Source organism: Tamandua tetradactyla, chromosome X, assembly GCF_023851605.1.
Source record: "Tamandua tetradactyla isolate mTamTet1 chromosome X, mTamTet1.pri, whole genome shotgun sequence".
Classification (NCBI taxonomy): Eukaryota; Metazoa; Chordata; class Mammalia; order Pilosa; family Myrmecophagidae; genus Tamandua; species Tamandua tetradactyla.
In genome coordinates, this window is record NC_135353.1 from 12,455,566 (window position 1) to 12,471,411 (window position 15,846).

Genomic DNA, 15,846 nt, shown 5'->3' on the forward strand with positions numbered 1-15,846 from the left:
GTTCCTGCTGTCAGCCCTGGCAGAGCCCAAGCAGGTCCCTGGATATGGTGGTTCCTGACTTTCACCTAAGGTTCTGAGGGAGTTGAGACTTCCTCTGAGGGGAGGGAGTCAGGTCAACAGAAGGAGGAGTCACCCGCCCTGACAGGCATCAAGGTGAGGACACCTTGGGGGGACTGAGAGGACCTGGCACCCAGACAGAGAAGGGGCTCCACCGAGATCCACCATTTCTGTCAGTACTGGGGGTCTAGGTTGGGGCTTTCTGGCAGAGGCAAACCCACGCACACACATTTCCGTGCCAGGGACTCAAAGAGATGGCAGCCTTGGTCTGAGGGACGGGGGATCAGCCTTGTCAAGAGTAAATATGCATACCTTGAGAAGAAATGATGTTCCCTCGTGCCCCTCTTCCCGCCCTTCCCTCCCCCCCCCCTCCCCCGGAACACAGGGATCCCAGATTCCAGCTCTCCTTTTCCCTGTTGTCAGCCTGGGGAGTTCTGGGAAAAGCACCGGAAGTAGCGGTTCCTGACTTCCGCCTTGCGGGTCTGACGGAGGTGAGGCTTCCTCTACGGGGACTGACTGAGTCAGCAGAGGTAGGGCCCCAGGGCTTTTAGGGAGGATTGAAAGGGCTTTCACCCGGACAGAAGGGACCTCAGAGAAACTGGCCCTTGCTGTCAGCCCTGGGAGGGTCCAGGCAGGGTCCCCGGATGTGGTATTTTCTGACTCAGCCTTAGGGTCTGAAGGAGGTGAGGCTTCGTCTGAAGGGACAGATTCAGGTCAGCAGAGGGAAGAGTCCCAGGCTCTGACAGGCATCAAGTCAAGGACCCCTTGGGAGCGCTGAGAGGACCCAGACAGAAAAGGGGCACCACCAAGATCCACCATTTCTGTCAGTGCTGAGGGTCGAGGTTGGGGCTTTCTGGCAGAGGCACCCTCACGCACACACACTTCCGTGTCAGGGACTCATAGAGATGGCGGCCTTGGTCTGAGGAACGGGTGACCAAGCCTGTCAGGAGTAATATGCATAACTTCAGGAGAAATGATGTTCCCCCACACCCCTCTCCCTGTCCCCCATCCTGCCCCAGAACACAGGGATCCCACAGATTCCAGCTCCACTCTCCCCTGTTGACAGCCTGGGGGTTCTGGGAAAAGACACCGGATGTGGCGGTTCATGACTTCCGCCTTGCGTGTCTGACGGAAGTGAGGCTTCTGTGACGGGACTGACTCAAGTCGCAGAGGTAGGGCCCCGGGGCTTTGAGGGAGGATTGAAAGGGTTTTCCACCCTGACAGAAGGGAACTCAGAGAAACTGGCCCTTGCTGTCAGCCCTGGAAGGGTCCAGGCAGGTTCCGCAGATGTGGCATTTTCTGACTCAGCCTTAAGGTCTGAAGGAGGTGAGGCTTCGTCTGAGGGGACAGACTCAGGTCAGCAGAGGGAAGAGTGCGAGGCCCTGACAGGCATCAAGGTGAGGACCCCTTTGGGGGGTCTGAGAGGGCTGCTCACTCACACAGAGAAGGGGCACCACCGAGTTCCACCATTTCTGTCAGCACTGGGGGTCTAGGTTGGGGCTTTTTGGCATAGGTACCCCCACGCACACATACTTCAGTATCAGGGACTCATAGAGATGGCGGCCTTGATCTGAGGAACGGGAGACCAGTCCAGTCAGGAGTAAATATGCATACCTTGAAGTGAAATATTGTTCCCTCGTGCCCCACTGCCTGCCCCCCTCACCCCCCTGAACACAGGGATCCTACAGATTTCAGCTCCCCTCTCCCCTATTGTCAGCCTGGGTGGTTCTGGGAAAAGCCGCTGGATGTGGCGGTTCCTGACATCCGCCTTGGGGTTTTGATGGAGGTGAGGCTTCCTTTGAGGGGACTGACTCAAGTCAGCAGAGGTAGGGCCCCAGGTTTTTGAGAGGGGAGTGAAAGTACTTTCCACCTAGACAGAAGGGATCTCAGAGAAACTGGCCCTTGCTGTCAGCCCTGGGTGGGTCCAGGCAGGGTCCCTGGATGTGGCGGTTCCTGACTCAGCCTTAGGGTCTGACGGAGGTGAGGCTTCCTCTGAGGGGACAGACTCAGGTCAGCAGAGGGAAGAGTGCGAGGCCCTGACAGGCATCAAGGTGAGGACCCCTTGGGGGGGCTGAGTGGACCTCGCACCCAGACAGAGAAGGGGCGCCCCAGAGATCCACCATTTCTGTCAGTGCTGGGGGTCTAGGTTGGGGCTGTCTGGCAGAGGCACCCCCACGCACACACACTTCAGCGTCAGGGACACATAGAGACCGTGGCCTTGGTCTGAGGAACGGGGGACCAGCCTTGTCAGGAGTAAATGTGCATACCTTGAGGAGAAATGATGTTCCCTCGCGCCCCTCCCCCCTTCCCTCACCCCCCACCCCCCCACCCCCTTCCCTCACCCCCATCCCCCTCCTTCCCTCACCCTCCCACCCCCCCACCCCCCTTCTCTCACCCCCCCACCACCCCGCCCCACCCCCCACCCCAGAGCACAGGGATCCCACAGGTTCCAGCTCCCCTCTCCCCTGTTGTCAGCCTGGGTGGTTCGGGGAAAAGACACCGGATGTGGCGGATCCTGACTTCCGCCTTGGGGTCTTATTGATTTGAGGCTTCCTCTAAGGGAACTGACTCGGGTCAGCAGAGGGAAGAGTCCCAGGCCCTGACAGGCATCAAGGTGAGGACCCCTTTGGGGGGGCTGAGAGGACCCAGACAGAGAAGGGGCACCACCAAGATCCACCATTTCTGTCGGTGCTGGGAATCTAGGTTGGGGCTTTCTGGCAGAGGCACCCCCCGGCGCACACACTTCTGCGACAGGGACTCATAGAGATGGCGGTCTTGGTCTGAGGGACGGGGGACCAACCCTGTCAGGAGTAAATGTGCATACCTTGAGGAGAAATGATGTTCCCTCACGCCCCTCCCCCTTTCCCTCACCCCCCCCCCCCCCCAGAGCACAGGCATCCCACAGGTTCCAGCTCCCCTCTCCCCTGTTGTCAGCCTGGGCGGTTCTGGAAAAAGACACCGGACGTGGCGGATCCTGACTTCCGCCTTGGGGTCTTATTGATTTGAGGCTTCCTCTGAGGGGACTGACTCAGGTCAGCAGAGGGAAGAGTCCCAGGCCCTGACAGGTATCAAGGTGAGGACCCCTTTGGGGGGGCTGAGAGGACCCAGACAGAGAAGGGGCACCACCAAGATCCACCATTTCTGTCGGTGCTGGGAATCTAGGTTGGGGCTTTCTGGCAGAGGCACCCCCCGGCGCACACACTTCTGCGACAGGGACTCATAGAGATGGCGGTCTTGGTCTGAGGGACGGGGGACCAGCCTTGTCAGGAGTAAATGTGCATACCTTGAGGAGAAATGATGTTCCCTCGCGCCCCTCCCGCCTTCCCTCACACCCCCACCCCCCCAACCCCCTTCCCTCACCCCCCAACCCCCCACCTCCCTTCCCTCACCCCCCACCCCCCTTCTCTCACCCCCCTACCCCCCACCCCTCCACCCCCTTCCCTCACCCCCCCACCCCCCACCCGCCTTCCCCAAACCCCCGCCCCCCCTTCCCTCACCCCCCCACCCCCCCGCCCCCCTTCCCTCACCCCCCGCCCCCCGCCCCCACCCCCGCCCCAGAGCACAGGCATCCCACAGGTTCCAGCTCCCCTCTCCCCTGTTGTCAGCCTGGGCGGTTCTGGAAAAAGACACCGGAAGTGGCGGATCCTGACTTCCGCCTTGGGGTCTTATTGATTTGAGGCTTCCTCTAAGGGGACTGACTCGGGTCAGCAGAGGGAACAGTCCCAGGCCCTGACAGGTATCAAGGTGAGGACCCCTTTGGGGGGGGCTGAGAGGACCCAGACAGAGAAGGGGCACCACCAAGATCCACCATTTCTGTCGGTGCTGGGAATCTAGGTTGGGGCTTTTTGGCAGAGGCACCCCCAGGCGCACACACTTCTGCGACAGGGACTCATAGAGATGGCGGTCTTGGTCTGAGGGACAGGGGACCAAGCCTGTCAGGAGTAAATGTGCATACCTTGAGGAGAAATGATGTTCCCTCGCGCCACGCCCCCCTTCCATCACACCCCCCCTCCCAGAACACAGGGATCCCACCGGTTCCAGCTCCCCTCTCCCCTGTTGTCAGCCTGGGTGGTTTGGGGAAAAGACACCGGAAGTGGCGGATCCTGACTTCCGTCTTGGAGTCTTATTGAATTGAGGCTTCCTCTAAGGGAACTGACTCGGGTCAGCAGAGGGAACAGTCCCAGGCCCTGACAGGCATCAAGGTGAGGACCCCTTTGGGGGGCTGAGAGGACCCAGACAGAGAAGGGGCACCACCAAGATCCACCATTTCTGTCGGTGCTGGGAATCTAGGTTGGGGCTTTCTGGCAGAGACACCCCCAGGCGCACACACTTCTGCGACAGGGACTCATAGAGATGGCGGTCTTGGTCTGAGGGACGGGGGACCAGCCTTGTCAGGAGTAAATGTGCATACCTTGAGGAGAAATGATCTTCCCTCGCGCCCATCCCCCCTTCCCTCACCCCCCTCCCGCTTTCCCTCACCCCCGCCCCACCCCCTTCCCTCACCTCCCCCCCCCCCCCCCCCCCCCCCCCCCCGCCCCAGAGCACAGGGATCCCACAGGTTCCCGCTCCCCTCTCCCCTGTTGTCAGCCTGGGTGGTTCGGGGAAAAGACACCGGATGTGGCGGATCCTGACTTCCGCCTTGGGGTCTTATTGATTTGAGGCTTCCTCTAAGGGAACTGACTCGGGTCAGCAGAGGGAAGAGTCCCAGGCCCTGACAGGTATCAAGGTGAGGACCCCTTTGGGGGGGGCTGAGAGTACCCAGACAGAGAAGGGGCACCACCAAGATCCACCATTTCTGTCGGTGCTGGGAATCTAGGTTGGGGTTTTCTGGCAGAGGCACCCCCAGGTGCACACACTTCTGCGATAGGGACTCATAGAGATGGCGGTCTTGGTCTGAGGGACGGGGGACCAGCCTTGTCAGGAGTAAATGTGCATACCTTGAGGAGAAATGATGTTCCCTCGTGCCACCCCCCCTTCCCTCACCCCCCCACCCCCCACCCCCCTTCCCTCACCCCCCACCCCCCCACCCCCCTTCCCTCACACCCCCACCCCCCCCACCCCCTTCCCTCACCTCCCCGCCCCCCCCTTCCCTCACCCCCCCGCCCCCCCGCCCCCCTTCCCTCACCCCCCCCCCGCCCCCCCGCCGCCCCCCCCCCCCAGCCCCAGAGCACAGGGATCCCACAGCTTCCAGCTCCCCTCTCCCCTGTTGTCAACCTGGGTGGTTCGGGGAAAAGACACCGGATGTGGCGGATCCTGACTTCCGCCTTGGGGTCTTATTGATTTGAGGCTTCCTCTAAGCGAACTGACTCGGGTCAGCAGAGGGAAGAGTCCCAGGCCCTGACAGGTATCAAGGTGAGGACCCCTTTGGGGGGGCTGAGAGGACCCAGACAGAGAAGGGGCACCACCAAGATCCACCATTTCTGTCGGTGCTGGGAATCTAGGTTGGGGCTTTCTGGCAGAGGCAACCCCAGGCGCACACACTTCTGCGACAGAGACTCATAGAGATGGCGGTCTTGGTCTGAGGGACGGGGGACCAGCCTTGTCAGGAGTAAATGTGCATACCTTGAGGAGAAATGATGTTCCTTCGTGCCCCTCCCCCCTTCCCTCACCCCCCCACTCCCCCACCCCCCTTCCCTCACCCTCCCCCGCCCCCCTTCCCTCACCCCCCCACCCCCCCGCCCCCTTCCCTCACCCCCCCGCCCCCCCCGCCCCCACCCCGCCCCCCCGCCCCCACCCCGCCCCAGAGCACAGGGTTCCCACAGGTTCCAGCTCCCCTCTCCCCTGTTGTCAGCCTGGGTGGTTCGGGGAAAAGACACCGGATGTGGCGGATCCTGACTTCCGCCTTGGGGTCTTATTGATTTGAGGCTTCCTCTAAGGGAACTGACTCGGGTCAGCAGAGGGAAGAGTCCCAGGCCCTGACAGGTATCAAGGTGAGGACCCCTTTGGGGGCCTGAGAGGACCCAGACAGAGAAGGGGCACCACCAAAATCCACCATTTCTGTCGGTGCTGGGAATCTAGGTTGGGGCTTTCTGGCAGAGGCACCCCCAGGCGCACACACTTCTGGGACAGGGACTCATAGAGATGGCGGTCTTGGTCTGAGGGACGGGGGACCAGCCTTGTCAGGAGTAAATGTGCATACCTTGAGGAGAAATGATGTTCCCTCGCGCCCCTCCCCCCTTCCCTCACCTCCCCACCCCCCCCACCCCTTCCCTCACCCCCATCCCCCCCCTTCCCTCACCCTCCCACCCCCCCACCCCCCTTCTCTCACCCCCCCACCACCCCGCCCCACCCCCCGCCCCAGAGCACAGGGATCCCACAGGTTCCAGCTCCCCTCTCCCCTGTTGTCAGCCTGGGTGGTTCGGGGAAAAGACACCGGATGTGGCGGATCCTGACTTCCGCCTTGGGGTCTTATTGATTTGAGGCTTCCTCTAAGGGAACTGACTCGGGTCAGCAGAGGGAAGAGTCCCAGGCCCTGACAGGCATCAAGGTGAGGACCCCTTTGGGGTGGCTGAGAGGACCCAGACAGAGAAGGGGCACCACCAAAATCCACCATTTCTGTCGGTGCTGGGAATCTAGGTTGGGGCTTTCTGGCAGAGGCACCCCCAGGCGCACACACTTCTGGGACAGGGACTCATAGAGATGGCGGTCTTGGTCTGAGGGACGGGGGGACCAGCCTTGTCAGGAGTAAATGTGCATACCTTGAGGAGAAATGATGTTCCCTCGCGCCCCTCCCCCCTTCCCTCACCCCCCCCACCCCCCCCACCCCCTTCCCTCACCCCCATCCCCCCCCTTCCCTCACCCTCCCACCCCCCCACCCCCCCCCCCGCCCCCTTCCCTCACCCCCCCCCCCCGCCCCCTTCCCTCACCCACCCGCCCCAGAGCACAGGGATCCCACAGGTTCCAGCTCCCCTCTCCCCTGTTGTCGGCCTGGGTGGTTCTGGAAAAAGACACCGGAAGTGGCGGATCCTGACTTCCGCCTTGGGGTCTTATTGATTTGAGGCTTCCTCTGAGCGGACTGACTCGGGTCAGCAGTGGGAAGAGTCCCAGGCCCTGACAGGCATCAAGGTGAGGACCCCTTTGGGGGGGCTGAGAGGACCCAGACAGAGAAGGGGCACCACCAAGATCCACCATTTCTGTCGGTGCTGGGAATCTAGGTTGGGGCTTTCTGGCAGAGGCACCGCACACACGCAACCTTCCGTGTCAGGGACTCATAGAGATGGCGGCCTTGGTCTGAGGAACGGGGGACCAACCCTGTCAGGAGTAAATATGCATACCTTAAGGAGAAATGATGTTCCCTCGTGCCCCTCTCCCTGCCCTCACCCCCCCACCCCCCAGAACACATGGATCCCAGATTCCAGGTCCCCTCTTCCCTGTTGTCAGCCTGGTGGGTTCTGGAAAAAGACACCGGAAGTGGCGGATCCTGACTTCCGCCTTGGGGTCTTATTCATTTGAGGCTTCCTCTAAGGGAACTGACTCGGGTCAGCAGTGGGAAGAGTCCCAGGCCCTGACAGGCATCAAGGTGAGGACCCCTTTGGGGGGGCTGAGAGGACCCAGACAGAGAAGGGGCACCACCAAGATCCACCATTTCTGTCGGTGCTGGGAATCTAGGTTGGGGCTTTCTGGCAGAGGCACCCCCAGGCGCACACACTTCTGCGACAGGGACTTTAGAGATGGCGGCCTTGGTCTGAGGAACGGGGGACCAGCCCTATCAGGAGTAAATATGCATACCTTAAGGAGAAATGATGTTCCCTCGCGCCCCTCCCCCTGCCCTTCCCCCCCCCCCCCAGAACACAGGAATCCCAGATTCCAGGTCCCCTCTTCCCTGTTGTCAGCCTGGTGGGTTCTGGTAAAAGGCATCCGATGTGGCGGTTCCTGACTTCCGGCTTGGGGGTCTGACAGAGGTGAGGCTTCCCCTGAGGGGACTGACTCAGATGAGCAGAGGTAGGGCCCCAGAACTTTGAGAGAGGATTGAAAGGGCTTTCACCTTACAGAAGGGACCTCAGAGAAACTGCCCTTGCTGTCAGCCCTGGGTGGGTCCAGGCAGGGTCCCCGGATGTGGCGGTTCCTGACTCAGCCTTAGGGTCTGAAGGAGGTGAGGCTTCCTCTGAGGGGACAGACTCAGGTCAGCAGAGGGAAGAGTCGGAGGCTCTGACAGGCATCAAGGTGAGGACCCCTTGGGGAGGCTGAGAGGTCCACACACCCAGACAGAGAAGGGGCGCCACTGAGATCCATCATTTCTGTCGGTGCTGGGCATCTAGGTTGGGGCTTTCTGGCAGAGGCACCCCCAGGCGCACATACTTCAGCGTCAGGGACTCATAGAGATGGCGGCCTTCGTCTGAGGAACGGGGGACCAACCCTGTCAGGAGTTAATATGCATACCTTGAGGAGAAATGATGTTCCCTCGCGCCCCTCCCCCCACCCTTCCCTCCTCCCTCCCCCCCCAGAACACAGGGATCCCAGATTCCAGGTCCCCTCTTCCCTGTTGTCAGCCTGGTGGGTTCTGGGAAAAGGCACCCGATGTGGCGGTTCCTGACTTCCGCCTTGGGGGTCTGACAGAGGTGAGGCTTCCCCTAAGGGGAATGAGTCAGATGAGCAGAGGTAGGGCCCCAGGGCTTTGAGGGAGAATTAAAAGCGTTTTCCACCCATACATAAGGGACTTCAGAGAAACTGGCCCTTGCTGTCAGCCCTGGGAGGGTCCAGGCAGGGTCCCCGGATGTGGCAGTTCCTGCCTCAATCTTAGGGTCTGAAGGAGGTGAGGCTTCCTCTGAGGGGACAGACTCAGGTCAGCAGAGGAAGGGGTCCCTGATCCTCATAGGCGAGGAGATGAGGACACAGATAACTAAGGTTCCTGCCCACTCAGAAAAAGAAGGGCCTATAGAAACCTGCCCTACCATCAATTCTTGAAGAGCTCATTATCAGTGGTCAGAGGTAGTGTTTCCTGACCTCTCTCTGGGAATCTGAGGGAGTTGAGGTTTTGTCCCATAGCCTCATGCCAGCAGAAGGAAGAGTCCTGGTCCCTGCCAGGCCTCAATATGAGGACCCTGAGCGAAAAATAAGGGAATTCCCACCCAGACAGATAGGGGCCCACGGGTACCTTCCCATGCTGCCAAGCCTGGGAGGATCTGGTCAGGTTTGTCAGGCAAAAGTATCCCACTACTACTTTATGGTGTAAGACCTGTCAAAGAAAAGCTGTACCAGACAATGTTAAATAGGCAAGGATGACTTTGTTAGGGGCTGCTATAACAAGGGAGGAAGAGGAGAACTCAACTCCTTTGAAACAAAAAACAGTGAGGATTGGTTTGGAAGGAAAGCACTGGAAGATAGTAAGTGGGGTTGATCACTGGGATTGTTGGGGGATTTAGTGAGAATGCTCTTGGGACCATTTGGTTCAGAATGTTTTTCTTGTTGGTAATTAGGCAACCTGAAACTTGTAAGGGCTGAGAGAGAGGAGGCTAGAGATAAGGAACTACCTAGTAAAACTACCTTGTTAGGTGCATTTCAGGCACCTGGATAACATGAGGGCTGGGGAGGTCAGGGGTAAGATTAATATTAAAAATAGTTATGGTCTAAAGTTATCCTTTTTTAATTTCTTCTGTAGCCTGAATTTTCCTTCTTTGTGTCTCCAGAGTTGCAAGATTAATTTCAAGGTATCCCATGAGGAAGGGAGTGGATAGGGGTATGAGGAGGAGGGCTAGCAGCTTGGTCAAGAGAAAGAACAACCACCTTTTTCAGAGGAATGGGGGCCTTGGGCTGAGGGACACACCTTAGGTTAGCAGAAGGGAGAAGGCCCAAGCCCAGTCAGGAGTAGTTTTTTTTGTTTTGCATGGGCAGGCACCAGGAATCGAACCCAGGTCTCTGGCATGTCAGGTGAGAACTCTGCCTGCTGAGCCACCATGGCCCACGCCAGGAGTAGTTTTGAATACACTGAGGATCTTCCTCTTTTGCTGAGATCTTAATCCAGCCCGTCAGGTATAAAGATAAATACCTGAGGAATGACTGAGGGGCCTTCCCAGAACAGATAGAGGGAGCCACATGGAAATATACCCTGCCCCTCCTGTAAGCCCTGGGAGACCCCAGGTAAGGCTGCTTAATGTGGTGTGGTGTTTATGACAAACACCTGAGGCAGGGTAAAGGGACCTCTCATGGAGGTGAGGTCTTAGACTGAGGGGGCAACATCAGGTCAGCAGAGGGAAGTGACACAGGCGCTCCGGGAATCAAGGTAAGGACTGAAGGGTGAGAGGACCTTACCACCACCACCCTAGCAGCTATGTAGCAGGGCCACTTGGCCCCTGCTCTCTGCCATTGGAAGCCCTGGGCCAAGTTGTTCATGCATGGTGGAGCCTCTCTCTTCAGGTAGGTAAGGTCCTTTGTCTGAGGGGGCAGGACTCATTTCAGCAAAAGGAAGAGTCCCAAGTCCTTCCAGGAGTCAATTTTAGGAAGTAGGGACCCATTACACCAGAAGAGATGATACGCAGTCCCTCCATGCCCATACTATAAGCAATAGGAAGATCCAGAGGATGGTGATTGGATATTTCACCCCCCTCACTTCCTGCTCTGGTATCTCATAGAGGTGAGGCCTTGTCCTAAAGATAATGGCCTGAAGTCAATAGTGGGAGGAATCCCTGGCTGGTAACAAGGTGAACTGAGTTGACTCCCCATTTCAGAAGAAAGGCACTCCTACATAGTTCAGCCAGCCCTTGCTGTCACTCCTGGGAGGCCCTGAGAAGGTGCTGCCAAATGTGGTAGCCCTCACTTCTTCTTGTTCTGAAAGTTTTGCCTCAGATCATCTATAGGGTGGAGCCGAAGCCCTGCCATGGGAAAGGTGAGGACCCTGAATGAGCATCAAGGGGACTATCCAACCTAAAGCAGTGAGGACCTCACAGAGTCCAGTCCTGCCCCTCCTATCAGTACTGGGAAGCCCAGGACTCTGCTTGCAGTCTGCAGCCTGAGGCACCTCCCTGACTCCCAGTTCTTATAGGTACTCAAGGAACAAGGAGCTTAAGGCTTTGATCTGAGGGACATGTCCTCAGGTCAGCAGAGTAGAAGCTAAGGCACTGCCAGGAGTCAAGGTGAGACCCCTAAATGCTTACTACCCACCCCAGAATAGAGGGTATCCCACCATGCCCAACCCCACTTGCACTAGTAGCAGCCCGGAAACCTTAGAGCCTAAGGATCCCTCTTACCTTCTCTTTCTGGTTCTTAGGGCAGGCTGACCAGGAGGACAGGAGAACTGTGAGGCCCTCGAGCACCCCCTAAAGAGAAGACCTGTAAGTCAGCCTCTGTCAGAGCTGCCAAGCTAAGTTTCTCAGCTGAGGCTGCTCACACTTCTTCTTCTCTCCCCCAGGTCTGTGGGTCTCCATTGCCCACACTCCTACCTGCCACCCCCAAAGAGAGTTATGCGTCGCAGTCAGAAGAGTCGGATCGACAAGCTTCAGAAAATCCTTGACGCCCAAAGGGAGGCACAGGCCCTAGAGGATGCGCTGGTTCCTGCAGCTGAGGGAGAAAAGGCCTCCTCCTCCACCTGCCCTCCCTCTCCTCTGATCCCTGGCACCCCACAAATGGTGCCTGCTGCTGGGGTACCAAATGTTCCCCAGGGTCCTCAGAGAGCTGGCTCCCCCTCCAGGGCCATGCCCTCACTGAGCAAATCAGCTGAGGGTTCTAGCAGCCAAGTAGAGGGTGCAAGTATCTCACAGGCCCCACTAGGCACTGAATCCTTCCTCAGTGATACAATAGATGATAAAGTGGTTGATTTGGTGCGATTCCTGAGTGGCAAGTATATAACAAAAGAGCCCATTACAAAGGCAGATATCATGAAGAATGTCATCAAAGAGTACAAGGATCACTTCCCTGTGATCTTTGGGAGAGCCTGTGAGTACATGCAGGTAGTCTTTGGCATTGATGTGAAGGAAGTGGACCCCAGTGGTCATTCCTATGTGCTCAGCAATATGGTAGACCTCACCTACAGTGGGATGATGAGCGATGACTGGGGCATGCCCAAGACCGGCCTCCTGATTGTTATCCTGGGGGTTATCTTCATGGAGGGCAACCGTGCCCCTGAGGAGAAGGTCTGGGAGATGCTTCATGCAGTCGGGTTGCATACTGCGAGGAAAGATTTACTGTATAGGGAGCCCAAGAAACTCATTGCTAGAAATCTGGTTCAGGAAAGGTACCTGGAATACAGGAAGGTGCCCGGCAGTGATCCTGTGCGCTATGAGTTCCTGTGGGGTCCCAGGGCCTATGCAGAAACCAATAAGATGAAGATCCTGGAGTTTTTCACCAAAGTCAGTGGGACTGTCCCTACTGCCTTTCCAACCTTGTATGAGGATGCTTTGATGGATGAGAGAGAGAGAGCCCCAGTCAGAATTGCTGGCACAGATGAGTCTCCTGCCACAGCCAGTGAAATTTCCAGTGCCCTGCCCAGCACTTCTAAATGAGGCAGATTCTTCACTATGTGGTTGAAAAGGGCATTAAGTGTTCTAAGTTAGAGGGAAAATTGTGTAACATCTTTGTGTTCCTCTTCTATATGGGCAACTTGTAAATTTAGCTTTATGTTTGTTTATTTCACTTTGCTACCTGTCCTATCTTTTTCCATTTAATAGAATGTTTATTAGCTTCAGATTCTATATTTATGAATGTCAATGACCACACATGTATTGCTGTTTATCAATTTTAAGAATAAAAGTCTTATTATTTTGCAAAAACTACTTGGGAAAACGTATCTTATTTTGTGATTTGGAACATGATAACATGATACAGAAATAGGAATTTCCTTGAAACAGGCAAGAGCCTAGCAGTAAAAAAGGAGAAGTTCAAGAAATAGAAGAAGCATAATATATGGTTAATTCTTAGATGCTTGCATTCCTTTGAGTCTGTTCTGTAAAATTAAAGATACTCTGGTTTGCTTGGCTTATTCGAAGATTTAGGATAGATTAAAACTTAGTAAAGGAAAGTCCCTGCTCACTGGCTCATTTATTCCCCAAACCTTAATTGAGAATCTTCCCTTTGGAAAGCACTCTGGTGGTTTTGTGTGTGTGTGTGTGTGTGTGTGTGTGTGTGTGTGTGTGTGTGTGTGTGTGATGTGGGGGGGGGATGGGCATGGGCATGGACAAAGAAGGCATGTCCCCTGCCCTTAGCATGGTGGTGTCTAGGAGTAGCATTCAGCTTAGAAAGATGATAAGCCATCATCTAAGACACAAAGAAGAACTGATGAGGAAGTGAGAACTCCAGATGAAAGTGGTCAAGCATAAATACCCTAAGCCAAGGCACATTGCCCCTTTGGGAAATGACATTTCCTTCTCTGGGAGCTACTTTTTTTTTAATCTATTTGTTTTGGAGGAAAGCTACTTTTAAATTAAGCTGGGTGGTAGCAGGGGCCAGACTCTCTGATGGAGTGTATTAGAGTTGAGAGAAAAGGCTGGAATGAAAAACTCTTCTTAGCAGTTACTTTTGGACTATGAGAGCAATCTTCACTTGGGCTAGGCATGGAAGGTACCCTGCACTCTTTGTTCCAGGGCAATTGAATACCACACACAAACTGTTTTATACACATCATCTGCAAGTCTTTCCTGAGAAATAGCAGTGATTCTCCCTTGCAGCAATGCCCAGAAGCTTCTGGTTGGAAAGAGCCCACTCCATTAAAATGATATTTTAATTAGGTGTAAATCTACCAACTCTAAATCAGAGCTAGAGTTTTGGTGGGGATAGAACGATTGAAAATAGTATTTTGGATAAAAGAGCAGCTGGGACGGAAGGAAGGAGTTGATCTTTGACTTAATTGAGAGTAGTTTTGAGTTGTATCAGCTGGAGAAATTCCCCACATCCAAATTAAACAATATTATTCTCTGAGAGGGACAATTTACTGAGGCTTATTTGCAAAGCAGTATTTATGGCTGATTTGTTGTAGCGTGTCCTAGAGCACTATTTTCTGAGGTGTCCTGACTAACAACAACAAAAATTTCCATAAGAGAGGGTGGTAGGGTCTGGAGTCAAAATCATATTAGAAACAACTGGTTCATTAAAAATCCAATACAGGCCAGATGTCGTGCCAGGTGTTTTACGTACCTTATATATACTCAACAGACCTACACGACAGAGCTGACAAGCCCATTTGATAAAACCCGTTTTGCAGATGAAGAATCTCAGATTTATAGCTCTTGGCAATTTATCCAAGATCATACAGCTAGTAAGTGACAGCGCTGGGACTAGATCCCTGGTCTGAGTTCTCTAGTGCCCATACTGTTCTCACACCTCCTAGCCTGAGGCGAACCTTCTTTTAATTCATTTCTCTTCTCACTACTCTAAAATATCAGGTGGCAAAAATAAATATTCTGTGGCCCATGTACTAAAATCAGGCATAAAGAAGGAAAGTGACAATGAGAACAAACACAAGTTTGGGATTTTCTGTGGACTTTATTACCTAGGATTCTCCTGTCCTGAGCTCCAGGGTTCCTTGAGAGGTGACTCTGTCCTGGTGTCAGCATTTTTATCCAGTTCTAGCACTTTCCAGTACTATAGCCTCTTTCCCTGTTCTGCCTCAGTGTGCCCAGCTGTTAACCTCTAGGAACCTGGCCTACTGATCAGCTCCTTTGAAGGCTGTACCCCATTCTCAGTGGAACAGCCCCAAGTCACCTGCCCTCCCCTTGGCAAAGAGCATTCCTTTTACTTACAGAAGGTGCCTGCCTGTCCCAGCCTTCACACTGGAACCCCTCTGGTAGCAGCAGACACTTTGATGTAAAAAAGTTCACTTCTGACAGAGACATTTAGACACCTGGTCATCCCTGTGTGCCATCCCCCACCCCTGACTTCTTCAACATGCTCTCAAAGTGCTTTCCAAATGTGATAGTGAGAAGAGTCTGATTTGACCCATATTCTACTGGTCCTTAGGCTATAACCCTGAAGTTAGGGACAGGGTTTTTGAAACCACCCTGATATTTGCAGTAGGGTTTTAGTTGCATGCCTTCTTTGAAACTAGTCACTGAACGTATACCCAGAGGAATGAGTTTAACTAGGAAGTGAAAAGCCAATGCCTTCCTCATAAGTGGTAGATGAGGAAAGACTATAGAAATCACTCTTTAAGCAAACATCTACAGCAGCTGGATTCCTAAAACCCTGGGTCCTCATAGGAGGTGAAAAATCATTCCTTGGCTAACACACTAACTCTGATTACAAAAGAAAAATAGAGTTAACTATCTTTCCCCTGCTTCTAGTCTGTGCACTTATCCCACAGGAAAATCCTGATTTGCAGTGTGCCAAAAGGTACCTGTACCTGTGTTCAGGAATGTTTAGTCATGCAGACGTAGCAGAAATTCACAAGATTATAACCATACATTAAAAGAAAGGAGAAAATTCTCAGCCTTCTGAGATTATAGAGGTTATTACAAAAGACAATGCAAAAAAGTGTTATTGAGTGATGAAGGGCAAATCCTCTCTGCTAACATTTATAGGATCCTTTGAAAATTAGATATGATCTTATATTTGAAAACACCTGTCACACAGTGCTTTTTCAAGTTGGCACTTGAAAAAGTTGGAGAATTTCAAGGCAAATTTGGCCTTCACAGAAACTCCTCCAAGAAATGAAGAGGGTTGATGTAACAAATTGTAATAGTTGCTTTTCTTGAGCACTTACTATGTAACAGTTTAGGGGAGAGCCTATAGGTGCTCATGCACATCTTGTCTTCCTCTCCTTCCTGGGCACATGGGAAGCCAGTATTGTCAATCCACTTGGCATTAAGGAAGGATCATGCAAGCAGCCCTTGCTACTGACATATGTGCAGAAGCCTTATCTATCAC

General features: G+C 54.5%; 1 protein-coding gene across 11 annotated transcripts; it reads left to right on the forward strand.

Moving 5' to 3' along the window:
• The first annotated feature begins 528 nt into the window (after window positions 1-528).
• Window positions 529-12,710, forward strand: LOC143670209 (melanoma-associated antigen 8-like). 11 transcript variants are annotated; one of them, XM_077144863.1, is made up of 5 exons: window positions 550-587; window positions 1,124-1,229; window positions 11,036-11,126; window positions 11,261-11,324; window positions 11,402-12,710. In XM_077144863.1, exon 5 carries the CDS (start codon window positions 11,454-11,456, stop codon window positions 12,489-12,491), a length of 1,038 nt encoding a protein of 345 aa, XP_077000978.1. In that variant the 5' UTR covers window positions 550-587; window positions 1,124-1,229; window positions 11,036-11,126; window positions 11,261-11,324; window positions 11,402-11,453; the 3' UTR covers window positions 12,492-12,710. The 11 variants fall into 11 exon arrangements, with proteins under 11 accessions (XP_077000980.1, XP_077000988.1, XP_077000979.1 ...); XM_077144865.1 differs by lacking the exon at window positions 1,124-1,229 and having other exon boundaries at window positions 529-587; XM_077144873.1 differs by lacking the exon at window positions 1,124-1,229 and having other exon boundaries at window positions 529-587; window positions 11,266-11,324.
• Window positions 12,711-15,846: the final 3,136 nt, after the last annotated feature.